Source organism: Augochlora pura, chromosome 4, assembly GCF_028453695.1.
Source record: "Augochlora pura isolate Apur16 chromosome 4, APUR_v2.2.1, whole genome shotgun sequence".
Taxonomy (NCBI): Eukaryota; Metazoa; Arthropoda; class Insecta; order Hymenoptera; family Halictidae; genus Augochlora; species Augochlora pura.
Genome location: NC_135775.1, coordinates 15,208,074 through 15,226,064, shown reverse-complemented (window position 1 = coordinate 15,226,064; position 17,991 = coordinate 15,208,074). Strand labels below are relative to the sequence as shown.

General features: G+C 34.5%; 1 protein-coding gene across 1 annotated transcript in view; it reads left to right on the top strand.

Annotated features, from left to right (window-relative positions):
• LOC144468685 (furin-like) overlaps positions 1 to 7,918 on the top strand; it is a 240,005-nt gene extending 232,087 nt beyond the window's left edge. Inside the window, exon 3 of the mRNA XM_078178326.1 lies at positions 7,880 to 7,918. Within this exon, the coding sequence (XP_078034452.1) occupies positions 7,880 to 7,903 (24 nt within the window). The 3' untranslated portion in view covers positions 7,904 to 7,918. The remainder of the gene's footprint in view (positions 1 to 7,879) is intronic.
• Positions 7,919 to 17,991: the final 10,073 nt, after the last annotated feature.

Sequence of the window (17,991 nt, the reverse complement as noted above, 5' to 3'; positions counted from 1 at the left end):
ATAATATTATATGTGAAATATTACTATAAGTGACAGGCATTCTAATTACTAAGTTTATAATAATTATTAGACAATACTTTTAATGAATATATATTACATACATTTTTCTGCATATATTCATATAATATATTTTCGTGTATCACATATGATATATGCATATATAAATATACATTTTGAGAACATAAATATATTAAACACTATTAAAGTACATTTAAGTATCTATTTTCGGCAAATAAATGTTTTACCGATCTACTACTAACGTCACCAATCATCCGAATGATTGTAAAATGTTTATGTTTAATATCAGATTTAACACTTAATGTAGTTTATGCTTAATATTGTGTACATTCATGTATTTTCCTAGAGATTTTACATTTGAAACTCTTTGAAACATTTTGAAACTCTTTTAACGCTATCGCAATTTCGTTTCCGTCATTAATACGGAAAATCCGCCGTGTAATGATAACCAAAGAGAATCGAACGGATGCATAACCTATTAAGATTAAATTATATTTCGAAACGTGAAATATGGCGGAATAACGGGAATGATAATGTCTCAATATATTTATACATATATCGAGAACCGTTTATTTTATTTGGCAACGTGAAACGGAGCATCATTTGATTTCGCATGAAGCGGGTAAACATTTCGAAATCATTTCACTATTTCAAAAGTTTTGTTGGTTTTGTTATAACAGAATTGAACGCTTTATATTTGACTGCTTGTGCAGCAGACTGGCGATATATGTACAAACTTAAATTTGTAGTGGCCTGTCGTTGAACTGAATGTGTTATTCGCATATTTACCCGGTGTTATTTAACCATCGATCGGTTTTTTAGAGTTGCAACAGCGAATATTTCAATTAAAAACGGGTTCGAACCATCGTGTAACGTAAAATGAAATTGCGACGGACAAATTGAAATTTAAAGATGCAAATAATACGTATGCGACTGTAAATAGTAGGGGAGACCGGTGACAGTCGCAACACGGGGGCGATTGTAATACATATCTCAAAATGTATGATAGATATTATTGCGCGGTTCTATGTATAATGTAAACTGACATTTGGAACACATCTATCATGCTTAGGTTAATGCGAAATATACATCTGCATATTGCTTGAAAATTGTGGTATAAGTGCTTTTTTAGCAAATATATTCTCCCTTCCTGTTTTGAATCTCTAATTTCATAAGTCTTATAGTAATACTGATAGCTACTTTATATTCATAAATATACTATAAATAACAATTTATAATTCTAGTTCGAAAGTGCGGTCCAGGACAAGATCAGAAATTACTGCGGTCCAGTAAGAGATTTCTACGCCCGATTCTCTTCATCTTATAATTGAAACAAACACTTATATTTAGTGCTTATAATAAATTTAAAGTTGCTATAATTTAATACTAAATTTAACATTTTAGAATGCCCTGTACAAAAATGAGTAAAACTAATAGAGAAACCATGGATATAAAAGCATATAAAGATAGTTAAGTCGATTATAGTAAAAGCAAATTTAATGAAAATTTTAAGATGCAAAGTAGTTAAAATTATAGTTCGATTTATTTCGAATAAATTCATATAAAATAATTCTTCGAATGAATACTCTTTCTAGTTGAGCATTTTATTCGAACGACAATTATTCACTAATCTTTATAAATCATGCCATCTATTTATTTGAAAGATCCTGTCTGTATCCATAATATATATAATAATTTGATCACCCTGAATAACGACTTAATCTTACAAATGTAATAAATAAATTAACAAAATTTTATTAGCATACACTTTTGTACTTTGCATACTTTTTATCGAATAAAATTCTATCCCTCCGCCGAAATGAATTTTTGTCAAACTCCGGTTAAAATACCATCCGGTATAATAAATTTCAACTTTCCAATTTCAGTTTCGTTAATCAAATTACTTTTAGATTTTGTGTGCATTTTGGGGATTGACGGCACTTGTTCGGCACTTAACCAGTTAATGAAGTTTGAAACTCCGTTTTGGCGGGCTGCACCACCACCATCAGTGCCCAAAGTGGATCACGCGGGTCCAACGATTGAGCCGTCGATTGAATCCTGTTCATTTGATGTTTGAGATGTGCCGCGCTCGAATTCTTTCTTTCAAGCCGCGGATCCGTGCGTTCTCGCGATTTTTCTCATTCCGCGAGGTCCTGTGTGAACGTTTCGCCGTTCGATCAACGGACGGATGCGTCGTTTCGGACGATTAACCCCACAGCGATGGTGTCTGTACCCAATGTAGACCCTTGTTACCTCATGCATGGCCAGCCTCTGCGCAAGACCGAGCCGAACGGAATTAAAGTGCTACTGTGCGGGCCGAAAGTTTAGGCGGTTCTTCCCGGTGCGTTCGCAATTTTATGTCCAACCACCTGCTCCCTATTACTTCATTCGGCGATGTTATATTCTCGTTTCTAAAAGAAAAAAAGACTAGAACAAATGCATTGGAACAGATAAAATAGATCGGGATATATCGTTAGAAATTATTGATAAAATATGAATTTTAGATAACGACATATTTCTATATTTAATAGCTGTAATAAATTCAGAAAGTATAACAACGTTCCTAAATCTTTACCATGACTTCTCTGTTATATATTTCTATCCATGCTGTTATAAAATAATCGTTGCCTAATGATGATTCATTTTCGCTTGATCTAGGCTTCGTTAAATCTTCTTTTGACAGTAATGCTATACTTTCAACGAATACATTATATTGTAATGCGAACAAAAAGGTATCGAATATTCCATATTATATAGAAAGAAAAAATAGATTTTCCGTTTAAAGTTTATAAATACGATCGGTATAAAATGTATGTGGTGAGTGAACTACGGTGTGTTTGTATGCGTGAGAGTGCGCGAGCGACGAAGCGGGGCAGCGGCAATAAAATATCGATCGATAATAAGCAAATGAATGAAGAGATCGCGAGAGGGTTAAGCAGTCGGTGTCCAGCCTCGAAGCATTAAACTAGCATTTTTACTAGACTAAATATATCTATTACGTTATTTAAAATTGAGTGATTCTTCAACCGAGATATCCGTTCGGAAGACTCGCGATAGGGGAATCCCACACGTATTACACTGAATTTTAGATTTCTTACAAATTATCGATATAAGTGTTACAATTTCGTAATAAAGAATTGTATTATAATAAATCAAGTCTTATTTGAAAGTTTGGAGTCTCTGTCTTCATAATTCATCGATCAATTCTCTCTGCCATGCTTTCGCAACTCGTACCAAACGAAAATAGTTGTAGCTTTACCGAAACATGTTACGAATTGAAACATCTTCGCAATCGCCGAACAATTTTGTTGACGAATAAGTTGACCACAGATTTGAAGCTCGAAGCTTTCCCTTTACAGTGACCTCTAAAAAGTTTGTGTACGATACTTTTTAGTCGTTTTGTGAAATAGTAATGGGGAAAAGTTCAGCCCTCTAAAGCCCCCCCATCGTGAACCTTGCGTTACTGTAAAGTAGGCAGACACCTTTCGTTCGAAGCTCAATAAAGCGACTAAAACAAATTGTGCAACAAAGTTTAAGGAGTCATTGTAAAGGTAGAACCTCGATCTTTAAATCAGGGTCTTTGAATTAGAGACATTCGTGAACAACATTTTCCAGTGTATTAACAGACGTTTCAGTCAGAGGTGTTTTTCCAGAAAGAGCATGCCTCCAGTTTCCCACCTGTTACATTTAGCAAAAACGTGTCACGGGAAGATGAACGACGCGCAGCGTAAGTAGAAGCTTCAAGCTTTAAAATGAGTTCAGGTTTGTTTTTATACGACATGCTTTTACGAAATTACGCTAGTTCAAATACTGACAATTTCTGAAAAATCAGAAACACCGTGCATATGTGTTTTTCACACTGACCGCACGTTGCAAACTATCGTGAATAATAAAGCAAAGTTTTTATATTATAAAATTTGCTAAATACATCGTCATTCACATTTAAATTACAGTTCAATTTATGAACCTTTTCTTCATTTATCAGCATTATATTATACTTAATAAAAATATTAAAAACACGATCAGCTCGTAATTAATTTGCGCGTTGATTTAATAGAATTCGTGAAATGAAATTTTCTCCATTAACATGTCATAAACAATTAACTTCGTGCATTGTATTGATAATGTAGCTTTTACATAAAAGGAAGTGTAATGTAAAATTAATTATTGCATCATTTGGCTAGCTTGATGCTATTTTATTTTCGTTTGAAACGTTTACTCACGCAGTTAATATTTTCACAGTAATTTAAAACTCACTTTATAATTACTAATTATTGTATGATTTCGTAGAGATTTTTGTAAAAGAAAAATTGTTATATTTTAAAACAGAAACTAATACCGGTATAAAAATTTATTTTTCTTTCATATTTTCATTATAATTAAAAAAAATAACATATATATATACGTACGCGACTTCAGAGACAATGAATCTGGGAATTCGCAGATTTTTGCTGTCCCCTCTTCTTTGGCCATCTTTCTAGTATTCATTGGTCTTAATATTATTTAAGTAGCCAATGAAATACTAACTTCACCCACGCCATTTACATAGGAAGGCATAATCGGAGGATGAGAAGCGTACCTACTTCACTTCGTACTTTGCACTAAGTAACTTCTCATCTAGTCCGACAACCGACATTTTGTACATAGTTGTTATAGTTTGTGATAAGTTGTTCGTCTCTTTTATTATTAAACCTTGTTAAATACGGCACCTTGTCCCATCTCAGTTCACCCTCAAATCTATCCTCAACATATTAATTTATCGCGAGGTAGGCGCGTTATTTAATCGTCACCAACTAAGGCCGACGCAGTAACGCATCGCGCAACAAAATTATAACAATTTCCTATCGGTTTCTCAAGTTGATTTAATTGCCTGCGAGTATACTTTTGGAGCGGTCGAACAATTTTTGCAATATTATATCACTGATTGCTTCGTCTACATATTTACATTGATACACATTATCATAGAACTCTAAATCTGATCGCGATGCTGTTGCCGTTATAGCACTGCGGATCCAAGTTATTCCACGAATAGTTATTCCACTACGCACGTGTCGAGCATTTGGAAATTGCAAATCGAGTCCGTTCCTTGGTTTCGATGCTAGAATTAACGACGAATTAAATCAGAAAAATATCTACGCGTTTCTTCTAACTCGTAAATCAATTTCCAGCGACCAAAGAAAAATTACTTCGGCCGGGCGTGGGAATCTAAAACGAACCCGGAGACATCGGAAAACTGAATTAAACATTCGACGTGATTCGGTTTCGTACCGTCGCGAATCCCGCGAACGTACAAAATTCACGGCTTATACGTTCGCGCAACGTTATATCATCTTTACCGTAACAGAATCCTCGATGCAGAACCTGAATTTCCATGAAATCCTACGAAATTCGAGGAAAATTACTCCCGATCCAATTAAATTCGCATGCAACCGGGGCTCCGGTTACAAATACTACACAGGATCGTCATTTAATATCGCGTTTTCCAATTTTCACCGGCGGGGGAAGGAAGACTGAGCGGGCAACAAACGTCAGGCACGAAGGGACAAATCGAGAGAGAGAGAGAGAGAGAGAGAGGGGGGGGGGCGAAGGAGAGAGAAAGGGAGAGAGCGAGCGGGGTTCCCTTCCTCGCCCGAAGGGGCAAACAAGCCAGGGTAGTACAATAACTCGTCATCGGGTAGCAAGTTTAATTACAAATCCCTCATATTAGATGGAGCCGATACAAAGAGCCGTTCCGGCGCGCACACAGCCGGGGGCTTCTTTTTGACCTCGAATCGCAGTTTCCGGTTCTGTTGGCAAAAGGGTGCGTTATTTAAATTCAAACGCGACTGTCCGCGACGGAAGTGGCCGTGAAAGGCAGCCAAAGGAACCGTCCTCGCCTCTATCACACTGACACACAAAAGAATCTGAAATTAACAACGATTGATTGCTGGACTTTCACGGCCGTTTTCCGCTGAAAACGGCTCTCGAATTTCTACGCGATTTCGTCATTTATATCCTACTGTATTCATGGTGTATTGGCTGCATTCATGAGACTGAGCGTCTTTTATTTAGCACTTAAGTTTTTATTAAATTCTCACTGAAAGATATATGTATATTAGGAGCGAAGGATTTTACAACGGTATTATTATGGTGTTAATAATATGACTTAAAAACTTAAATTTTCGTAACTTTTGTCTCAAAGTGTATGTTTAATGAAATTAAGTTATTTACCAAACTTCTTACATATTTATTCTCATAATTACAATAATCGTAAAGATATTATTAGGAGCAATTGCTTTTACAACGTTATTATGGTGTTGACGATACGATTTAAAAACTTAAATTTTCTTAACTTTTGTCTGAAAGTGTATGCTTAATAAAATCAAGTTATTCAACAAACTTCTTATGAATTCATTTTCAGAGTTACAATAATCGTAAATTGCAAAATGTCTGTAAACTTGGCGTTAAAAGTTCTGCGAACTTCAAAATGCTATAGTTTACCAGCTTCTTCGAAAGTAGTTTTTATAGCATTTGTTGCTCAACAGTTAATAACAGTTGTTGCTTAAGTGAAGATAAGTTCAATGACCTGTATTATCATTACTGTGGGATAACCTTAAAAACTGAGTTAAATATAAGAATACGGAAACGGCGGAACTTATCTTAATTTATTACAAATGCTCAGAGTACCGAGCATCGTATTTTCTAATTTCGAGTCATGTTTTAATTGTCAAGATCATGACATTATAGGTCATTGAACTCGTCTTGATGCGAGTAACAAGATCATGCTGTGAAAACTAAACATTGCTCAGCAAAAGATTCGTAACTTTGAAAAAATTATTAAAATGACCTCGATAGAACAATTCCTTTTTACTATCAGGTGTACGGAATGTTAGTTTTTAATTCAGGTAACGGAATGTTAATTTTCAGTTGATCACCCTGTATATTATTTTTATGAAGAAATGTAAAATTCTACTGTTCCATAAAGCTATCATAAACTGCTCAACTCTTCACAGATTTGAAAATTAATTTTTATGCTAATCTGCTACGTCTGCCTAATTTTATTAGTATTCCCGAAATGTAGAATTGCTGAAAGAATCATTTATGTCATACAACTTAATTTTTTGACTTCTATTTTATTAAATAGGATATTTCAATCTTACAAAATTGTTAAAATTGTTCGCATAACAAAGTGCTAATAGGGCTCGAATAATTTTGTGTAGAATGACTTAGATTTAGAGGAACTACTACTTAATTACGAAAAATAATTACTTTTCACTTTACGCAATAGTAATTTGACTAGTATGTTGCTGATTTACTATATTAAACCAGAAATTACCGTAAAAATCTCCTTTCCAAATAATGATCGGTAGACTGCGGATCATTAATTAAAGTAGAAATTTTCTGCATCAATTGAAGAAATCGAAAGTCACTTAAAAATATTGTTTCTAATAATTGTAATAAGCACAAAATAAGCGCAATATTCCTCAAATATTTCAATCCTCCTTTCGTTTCAAGTTACATCTACTTATTCTTCTCGCAAATGCATCAAATCCGCAATCATAAGAATCACAAAAGAAATTCACGATTAAAACTGTCTATTATTATACTACTTCTGCAAACTGTGGTTATAGGTTAACCAAAAAACTAACAACGTAAACTATCAAATTTGATTGGTGTAATTCGATAAAATTTTCCAAAGCAATTATAAAAATGTTGTAAATGTCTAAAATAAAGACGATATGAAAATGTAAGAAGGAACATAAATTGAGACATAAAGTTATTATTTGTTAACAATATTATCCCAAGAACTATTCAACAACCAGATATCGTTGTTCTACGCTATAATAAACCTGTTCCGACCATCACTTTCTTTCTGTTTCAGGTAAGGGATGGTCAATCGATTTGAAACGTCAGAACAGATGTAGTTGGCATTGGTGAGTAGAACACCATGATCGTGCATCGGTGGGATCGCACGCTTACGATCGATCTTCAAATATGCACCGCGTGGATCGTCGCTCAATTTATGCAACACCGCGAAATTATTGGTTAATGAGGCAATTAGGAGCCGTTCGAGAGGCGATCCCGAGTTTATCGGCGAACAATCGAAGCATTAATCAGAAACGTTGAAGGCCTTTAGCGCGAAGACAACTTCTTCGCGTCCGCCGTGCCTCCGCGCCGTTTCGCCGTTCGCCCGTTCGCCGTGGGTCTGACGGCAGGTGATAAGAAAGTGATTAACATTGATCGAAGTGGCGGAAGTTGGTCGTCGGCTGTGCAGATAGTTATTACTGCCGCGTTCGCTGTACCGTCGGCCCGTCAACTTTATGCTCGCTTTAGGAGCGGCCCCGGCCATTATTGAATCTTTGATCAGATTCAGGACTTTAGGAATGCAATATAATGCACGGCTCGCCATTATCCGTGTAACGTGGCTCCTTTAATGACGCATCGACCGCCGACGAAGATTATTCAATTAATTCGCCGTCACGTTCCAAATATTCGGGGCACTCTGTTGATTTTAGAGCCGTGCTTTATTGATGAGCGCTGCGGGCCATCGGACTCGATTAGAAGTTATCTCTATGTCCTTCCGTTTAATTTTCGCACTAACAATGAATGTTTCATAAATTAGATTTAAAAGAACTTAATACTAAACGTGACGACATTTTGTATACAGGGTAGATCGATCGCGGTCTACACGGTTGTAACACTGGGGCGGTTGTAACGCGTTAAATATCTCAGATCTTATTACATAATTCAGATGTAGGGCGAGACTCGTAACACGACAACCTTTAAATAACTCGTAAAATATTTACTGTATGAAAAAATGTTTCGCATAGAAATTGCATAACTTCTAGGGACATATACATTCTAATCGCTATTCTAATCGGTTATTAAGACATGCAGGTTCCCTTCAATTTTTAAATAGTTATTTCTTGCCGAATTCCGATAAAGCGTTGAATTTTACATAAAAAGGTATTATACCAAATAGAAGCTAAATTAATTCATTACCAAATCATGTTCCCAAGGGCTTACAGAAATACCCGATTATACCAAATAGAATCTAAAATAGATAATTACTGAGACATTAGAAGAATAAGTTTTATTTTAAGCGACGTTCGAACTGCTGTCTGCTGCAATCGATAGAATCGCGTAATGTTATTATTAGAGAGCGAGAAACATTTTCAGGAGTTTCTGCCGTTATAGCAGAATATGCACGTCGTTGCATACGTTGTTGCCTCTGCAACATCTAGGACTGTGTTTACCAATACTGATCGGCCGCTCGTAAACCAAGTTGTCCGACTACGTTGTGTTAACAGTCACGTTTCGGTAATATCTCAGTAGCTGTATATTTTAGGTCCCATTTGACGTTATACCTTTCGACGTAGTATTCAATGCTTGATCCGTATTCCGTAAGAAATACTATGTTATTGCATTTAAGACATTAAACATGATCTTCGTATCTTGATAAAGAATCAGAATTGAAATCAGTTTTAACTAGTTACAACCATGTATCTCCCTCTAGAATCCACGTAACATCTATCTGAAAAACATTTTTTCGTATAACAAATATTTTATGAGTCATTAAAGGTCGTGATGTTACAAGACTCGCCTGTGACATTTGGGACACACTCATCTATCATACTTAGGTAAATGTGAAATATACAGGGTGACCCAAAAGAATTATTCATGGACTTATTTTGACGAGATATGTAGTGATCAAGAGTGTTGATTACCTAAATAAATTCTACCGAACACAAATGCGATGTTTAAAACATTCTTGAGTGACGCAACAATTTGAACAGATACTGAACAATTATTCATATAATCATTTTGGGATTAATTTACAATTATCCGTAGCCAGATCATCAAGATAAGGTCAAGTAGAAGTAATGTCTGTTTTTAATTATCAGAGATCATACTCCTGAATAAAGATTAAAATGATGATAAGAGATTTCTGTTTGAAAAGAAAATAATTTTAAAAAGTATTTTAATAGTGATTCCCTTGTTTCACTCGAATAAGAATTTTGTAAATTAATTAATTATTCAATCAATTAGCTGTTGCAATCTCGTTGAAAAATGTATAAGTTATGTCAAGAATAATTTTGTTTTTCTATTAAAATGACAATGTCACTTTCTTGTGGAAGGTATTTTTTTATATTTGATTCGTAATATGTTTTATTTAAGAACATAATACTATAAAAAGTTGTACATTTCTTACGTAGAATATGATTTCGAAATAAAAAAATATAGATTTATGACAAAAGAACAGAGATGAGTGAGCTCTCTTTTATAATAATTTAAAATAATGTTGAAAACTCTCATGCATAAAAATCTAATAGCGCTATTTAATTCCCCACTTTAAATATTAAAGGGTATGCGATAGTTTATCTGTTTGAATCACATGTCCACAAGATTTTTTACAATCTAAACCTAAATGGGACACCTTGTATTTGTTAAAGTGTATACTATGTATGATTACGTGTGTTTACTTGTGTATTGCTGCATTCCGTCTCAGTTATCACGATTGATGTTCAAATGACGGCATGGTATCCGTCTTTTATAACAATGATAATAAACATTCAATAAATAGCTTCCATGTTTGAGATTGACAAGACCGATCAGAATCTGTAAAATGAGGCGATTCTAGGAGATCTCGAAAGAGTAGAATATTAGCAGAGCTTAACTAAAAAGCTCCCATTTTAAAGATTAAAAATTGTTGAACGAGGAGACTTTAGTAAATCCCGGAACGGTTACTCGAGGATCCGCTGGTGGAAAGGTTTCCCGGAAACGGGAAAGTATGCTATGAAATTTCTCTTGATTGGAAAACACTATTTACAGAGAAAGGTCGAACGGAGTAAAACGCATGAGCGAACGCGTCAGTGGTCGATCGGCTACCATTGATTCGTCATTTGTCTATGACAGTTTTAATCAACGTTACAATTACTGTGATATTAAAGGCGATTCATATTTAACGAAAGAGAAATTTCATTATGAGCACAATATTACTCGGGAGTAATTAAACGCGGAACGAATTCGGATTGTAGAAGTATTCAGACGATACACGAACATATTCACTTCCATCGGCTATTATGGGTTACTCTTTTAAGTTTCTGAAATTCAACATGAAAATGCTATCACGAATTTATGGTAATTGCGTTACTTCGTCAGTTTTCTACACATGTATACAATTTTGCAAGTTTATAATATTACAATTTTGCAAGTATACAATTAAGTAATTTTATAATTTTACAACTATACAATTTTACAAGTATACAATTTTACAATTTTACAATTTTACAACTATAGAATTTCACACTCTGATAATCCCATAACTTCACAATTTTTCAATTATAATTTAAAGCGCGCCATAATTTTTGCGCCTCAAATTACATAAGAATTCAGGATTCGAAGATTTTAGGATTTCTAATAATAATTGCTTCGAGTGCAAAGACCCAAAGTAATTAACTACTCGGTTATCACAGACGTATCAGTAGTCTACGGATAAATATATCGCTTCGGCGAATCACGTTTAGTTTCTGAAATTTACCAGAACTAGAAATCACTGTACGGGGTGTCCATTCGAAAGCTGTAAATCTAAATGTAAAACTACGACTATTCTAGCTTTTTTATTCCCCCCTTTGTAGTTTACTAGAAGAATAACTCGTTCTTTAAATGAAAATTTATGTTCTTATTCGCAGATTTTTATCCTACGAGAAAGAAGAATAAACTTATTTATGCAATATTTTTAAATCAGTTTTTATCTTAGAAGAATATTTAATAAAATGAAAAATTCCTTTACCTACGTAACTTCTTTAATTGTTTACAATTGAATGCTAATGAATCAATAATAATTGCACTTTTTACATGACTTATTGTTAGTTTATTGTTCAAACTCCTCATGTTTTGTACACATAAAGCCTGCTCTATAGAATAAACACAGTTACACCTCAAGTAATCTTAAAAGCGATCAGCAACAAACAATTAAATAAAATAGTAACATTTCTCCCTTACAATCGACTAATTTTTGTATTTAATATTTCCTCAGAAAAGTGTTATTTTCGACATGCTTAGATTGAGAGTCACCAAATTGTGTATTCCGCAACATTTGGTTTTATTTGATTCCGGTGTGCTTGGATCGCGCTCGAGCATAAATCACTTGCAAAAGGTATTTAATCGTTGACGGCCCGTGCTGCGATGCACGCGTGCGACTGTAATTACCGGCCGGCCGAAACAACGTTCGCTCGCGTTGCCTACGTCTAATCCCGTCATACTCGTTGCCCTCTCTCGTCGTTGGTGCATCTTTTATGGAGCAGACCACCGTTCTCGTGTTCGGGGGAAACCGACGCGAATACCGCACGGATTATTTCTGCCGCGGTTAAACGCAATTAATGTCGACATGATATTCGGATTCGCGAGCCGGACGAAACTCTCGACGGGCGTCCCATAGGAAATTGTCTTCGGGAGCTTATTACGATACGAAACGGCTTCGTCGAGCACAATCCAAATTTCTTCGAACGATTTCACCCTCGCTCGTTTCTCCAGCGTTCTAAAATGCAATTCTCGTTAGGCAAAGCGGCTTTTGCCATTACATTTTCCTCCAAGCGAATATACATATACTGGCGGGCAAAAATAAACGCTTTTAAAACGGCATTACTGTTTTAAAATTGAGCTAAACAACTTGAATCTTTTAGAAATATTCCGAGGACTAGTTTCTTGTGCTGTGGTTGTCATATATTTTTGTTTTATTTCTCTATTACTTAATATGGCAAAAAATAAAAAATTAACTGTTAACATTTTTTAGCGAAACTGTTGAAAGATGTGGCTTTTTTGTTTGTTATTCTTAGTAGTGGTAACATTAGGAAAAGTAGCTAGCTCTTTTATTGTCTAAAACAAATTCTAATTATTTAGTGAAGTCGTACAAAAATTATGTCGTTTTGAAAGTGTCCGAATATTTTTTGGATATATATGGATATATACTTTTGGCTATGTAATACTTTATATTTTATATTGCTGTATATGCTTCATAATTGTGCATTTATGTATTTGCAGAAATAGTATATTTAGAAGTTTATAGATACTGTAATAATATATTATAATATTATGGTATAACATCATAATGATATAATATATTATAATATTATGATATAACATCATAATGATATAATATATTATAATATTATGATATAATATCATAATGATATAATATATTATGATATTATAATATACACACTCTCTTATCTGAAGGTTTATTTTTGTAATACCCTGGTACTTGTATTTTAAACATATACATGCTACATATAGTAAAAAACTTCTAGAAATTGAAAAAAGTATATTTTACTTCAATAATTTAGATATTGTCGAAAATATGAAAAAAACTATGCATAAATATATGGTTTGTGCCGAAAACATAATCGAATGACATTTGTCTTGGAAAATTCATAAACTTTGATATTAAAAGGTATCAAATTAGCAGCAATTAACGATTAAGCTGGAGATTTAATCATTAATTGGAGTGAACGACTGAAATAGAGATTTCATCGTCAATTGTTGATTAAATTTTCGTATATACAAAAGTATTTTATATAGTATAAATACAGTCTATAGAATTTTGTATATAAGTACAATATACAGTTTTGTATATAAAAAGAGTATATGTATACAGAGGTGTAAAATCTCTCTCTGGCGTAATATATATGTAAAAATATTGTAATATCCTGATAGCAAAGATTCTATTATCTAACAATTTCATTTAAGTTCTCTACTCGGCGAAAAAATACGCGATCGTATTAATTCGTATTACTTAATCACGCGATTATTAATCACGTATTATTATAATAATATAATATAACCGTAATTTATGCACTGCTGCCAGCGTGATGGTGATTTATGAACATCATTTTTGAGTAATATATGTCGCAAATAAAATGACATTAGCGGACATAATTTTCCGGTAGACCTAATATAATAAAAATTTAATTGAAATTACGCATGTCTATTTTGCTTAGTATACTTCTAAAATTACTGCAAAATAAAACTGGGTTCTTCTACGTAATGAAACTACCAAATAACGCGGTGTATTTGTAACCGAGCTAGTTAATTAGTAGTGCGATTAAGCTTGACACTCTCTTGATAACGCGAACAAGTGTTTTGTGTATTACAAGCGGTTTATATGCCTGTCACGTTAAATGCTCGAGTTTGATATACACGCGTCCTTCCATTTACGCGGCGATTTTTTATGCCAGTCTCCTTGTTACGCGGTATTTTTTATGCACAATATCATTTTACGCGATCGAAATTTCCGCTGTCAAGATATTTTTTTAAATCTCTTGATATAGTCGAAGAAAGTGGACAATACCATTATAAGCATTGATGCTAACATTCGACGGACCTCCGTATTTCAACAAAATTAAATATAAATAGAGCGGGTGTCACTAAAAAAGAAAATATTGAGAATATTAAGAAAAATATTAAGAACAAATTATTCAAAAACATTTACATTTGCAATAAAAACGAAATCCGACTGCCAAATATTTCAAGCGATTAAAATGATGTTTGTGCCAATTAAAAAGGAAAGGTTAATTGATTTAAATTACAGTAATGATAGTAACATCAAATTTTTACTTATGTCTTTTGAAATGTCATAATTGCGATCTTTGTTCAGTTGTCTAAAAAGAATATGTACTTTTAAAACGTAATTTTCATTAGTGTAAAATAAATCCACATGGAACGGATACTTCATGTAAACTAAATTGAGGGACAGGTGTGTATTCTGATTCTTTGCGCGAGTGTATAATGTGTGCGAATGTAGAATTTTTTTTGATTCCATCGGCGATTCACGTTGGTGTTGGTGATGTGATTGTGGTAGGAAAAGATCCCATATTTGGAGAAAAATATCTTTGCGTATCTTTCGTAATATGCATTTACTGTACAGCTATTCGAGCAGTTGAGTGCGTTCGTTGGTCACACAATATACTAAAATTATTTAAAAAGAATTTATCGCACCATCGAACTAAAAATGCAGTTGCGAATAAAATTGAGTATACAAGTAGGAACAAATAGGAAATAAGTATGAATTAGATTTAGCCAACGCAGTACTATTATTATGTATCTATATTTTATATATTATGTATCTTTACAGTACATAGATCATTTAGTGAATGATTTAAATATTTGTATTGAAATAAGATATGCATTAAGAATAGCGATGTTCGTACTGCTGCTCATAATATATACAATTAATACGTAATATGTTCTTGATATGAAAGAAAGTAATAAATTTTATATGCAGTTTATTTAATAAAGTTTTCATCTTTACTTATGCCCTCTTGCCAAAGTGATTGTAATTGATAAATATTATTTTTCAAGAATGTATCAAGAATGTGAACTTAAAATCGTCGAATAAAATCATCGAATATAATGTTCCGGCAGACCTAATATATAATAATTACGTAACCTTATTATTTAGGGAGCGAGAAACATTTTCAAGAGCTTCTACTATTATTGCAGTGAACATGCGCGACTAATAGGTCGTTGCAGACCTTGTTACCTCTGTAACATCTATAACTGTGTTTATCAATATATATCGATCCCTTCTAAGCACAGTTCTCTGATTACGTTGTGTTAACAATCATAATTTGCTAATAACTTAGTAACTGTATATTTCATATCCTATTTAACGTAACACTTTTTAACACGTTCAAGTCATTTTTGCTCGATATAATCTCCAGACCATTTGTTGTTTTGGTTAAAAATTTATATATTATCACACAATATGTCATTTCATAATCAATCCATAAGTAATTAGTTTGTTTAGAATAGTTATCACACCGTGTACAATTTATGATACACGCGAGGCTGCGGTCAGTTAGATTGCAAATGTCAGTCAGTCCCTTGCTTTAAAAAAGTCAACCATTATATGTAATTAATAATTACTGTGAAGGCAACAACTGAACAACTTTGTGTGCTTTGATTTATGCTGCATTATGTATAACGCCTCATTCTTGTAAATATATTTTACATTAAATTTCTGATAAAACATGTTTTCAGCTTATTATTTATATATATCTGCGGCACACGTGGCATGGAACGCGTTAATGTAGAGTTCAATGCTTTATCCGAATTCGGGAAGAAATATTAAGTACTTCAATTACAAAATTGAAGGTGGCCTTTATATCTTGGTAAAATTGCAAAATAACATAAATCAACTCATAAATCAAATGCAACTTCTATCTGAAACATTTCTTCATACAATAAATATTTTCTGAGTTATTCGATGTCGTCACGTTACGAGACTCATCCTGTGTAATAAAACTTAAATACGTAATAATAGTAATACTTTGATTAAATTTACTTCATATCTATTTCCATTACTTGTCCACTCAATTTTGTCCGTAACTGTACGTGATCCAACATTCGATGGAATTTGTTTGATTCGTTTTCAAATCCCGATTCCCGTCTTATATTATATTATTCCTTTGAAAAAATTCAAGGTGATCTTCATATCTTGATAAAAAAGATAAAATAAAATTGATCGAAATTTTATAAGTCCCCTCGAGAGCCATGCAACTTTTATCCGAAACATTTTTTCGTACAATAAATATTCTATGAGTTGTCGTCATGTTACGAGACGCACCCTGTATAATAAAATTTAAGTATGCAATAATAACTAAATTAACATCTATTTCCATTGTCACAAGTCCACTCAGATTTGTCCGTAACTGTACAGGATCCCGTAATCGATGGAGTACGAGCAACGATGTTTTCAAACCTCGATTCCCGCCCCATCAATCTCGGAAGCGTCGAATCCTTCCGCAAAGCCTCGAACGAAACAAAACCCGCGATTAATTTGTCGGCGAAGCTGCCGGTCGTTGCGAAACAGATCCAATTAAGAAGCTAATGTAATTCGACGAAGAACGGTGGGAGTGTATCCCGGTTACCGTGAAGGTTTCAATCAGTTTTTCGCGACAAAGCAGTCCCAATTTACGGTGGTTAAAACACACGCCGGCGCGGATCTTTCGTAACGTATACGGAGGAGCTTCGGGGCGCCCTTATGGGAGCACCGGGCAAGATTAGAGGGCCTCGGGAAAGCGTTATTTAGCCGAGGTCTGTAATTACGGCCTCGACACGCGACCCTCGTCATGCAACTCGCGCGAGCGTCATCCGCCCGGGTCCCCCGGACGGTCCGCGTGCACAGGCCTTCGCTCGCGATTACGAGCCGAGGCTGAATTTCCCCAATGTTTTTCACACCCCGGAATCGAAGTTTTTTTTCGTCGTCATCGGCGGAACACGGCAAACAAACCTTCCAATCGCCTGGCGCTCTCATTTTTCGTTTGTCACACGGGGCGCCGCTCTCTCTCTCTCTCTCTCTCTCTCTCTCTCTCTTTCTCTCTCTCTCTCACTCCGTCCCTCGTTTCTACGAGTTTAACGCGATAATTTAGCACGATTTACGGGATAGGAAATCCCGGCTGTCCCCGGTCGAAAAGTTTTTTGGTCGTTCGAACGCTCGTGAACGCGAGCCGAACGAAACTGCGAGCATAAGTTGAGTTTAACCGGCGCGCCGCACGAAATTTCGGGCGTCCTTTGTGCCCCGGGACGTGTCCCCTTTCGGGCCAAATAAAGTTTCTGCCAGCTTTTTCTACGTCCGCGCGCCTGGATATGTCTTTCTGGTATAATCCAGGCTGCGTCGCGAAATATGCGTGTCTTTTGAAAGCGGCTCAGTCCGTTTTCCGTAAACATCGAGCCAATTATTTGAACGGTTTGCCGACTGATAGCCTGTGAATTGGCTGTCAATAATTTTGTATCGATTGTTGAGAGAAAGATACTAGATTGTACTAATGTAATGATCCATATGATTGTACAATTTTTGAAATGTTAGATACTTTTCGTGACGATTAAAATAAATAAAATGAAAATAAAAGATGGTAAAATAAAATAAATGAAGAAAAGATAGAATAATATAGGAAGCACTCTGTCAAAGTTTAATTTAACATTTCTATAAGC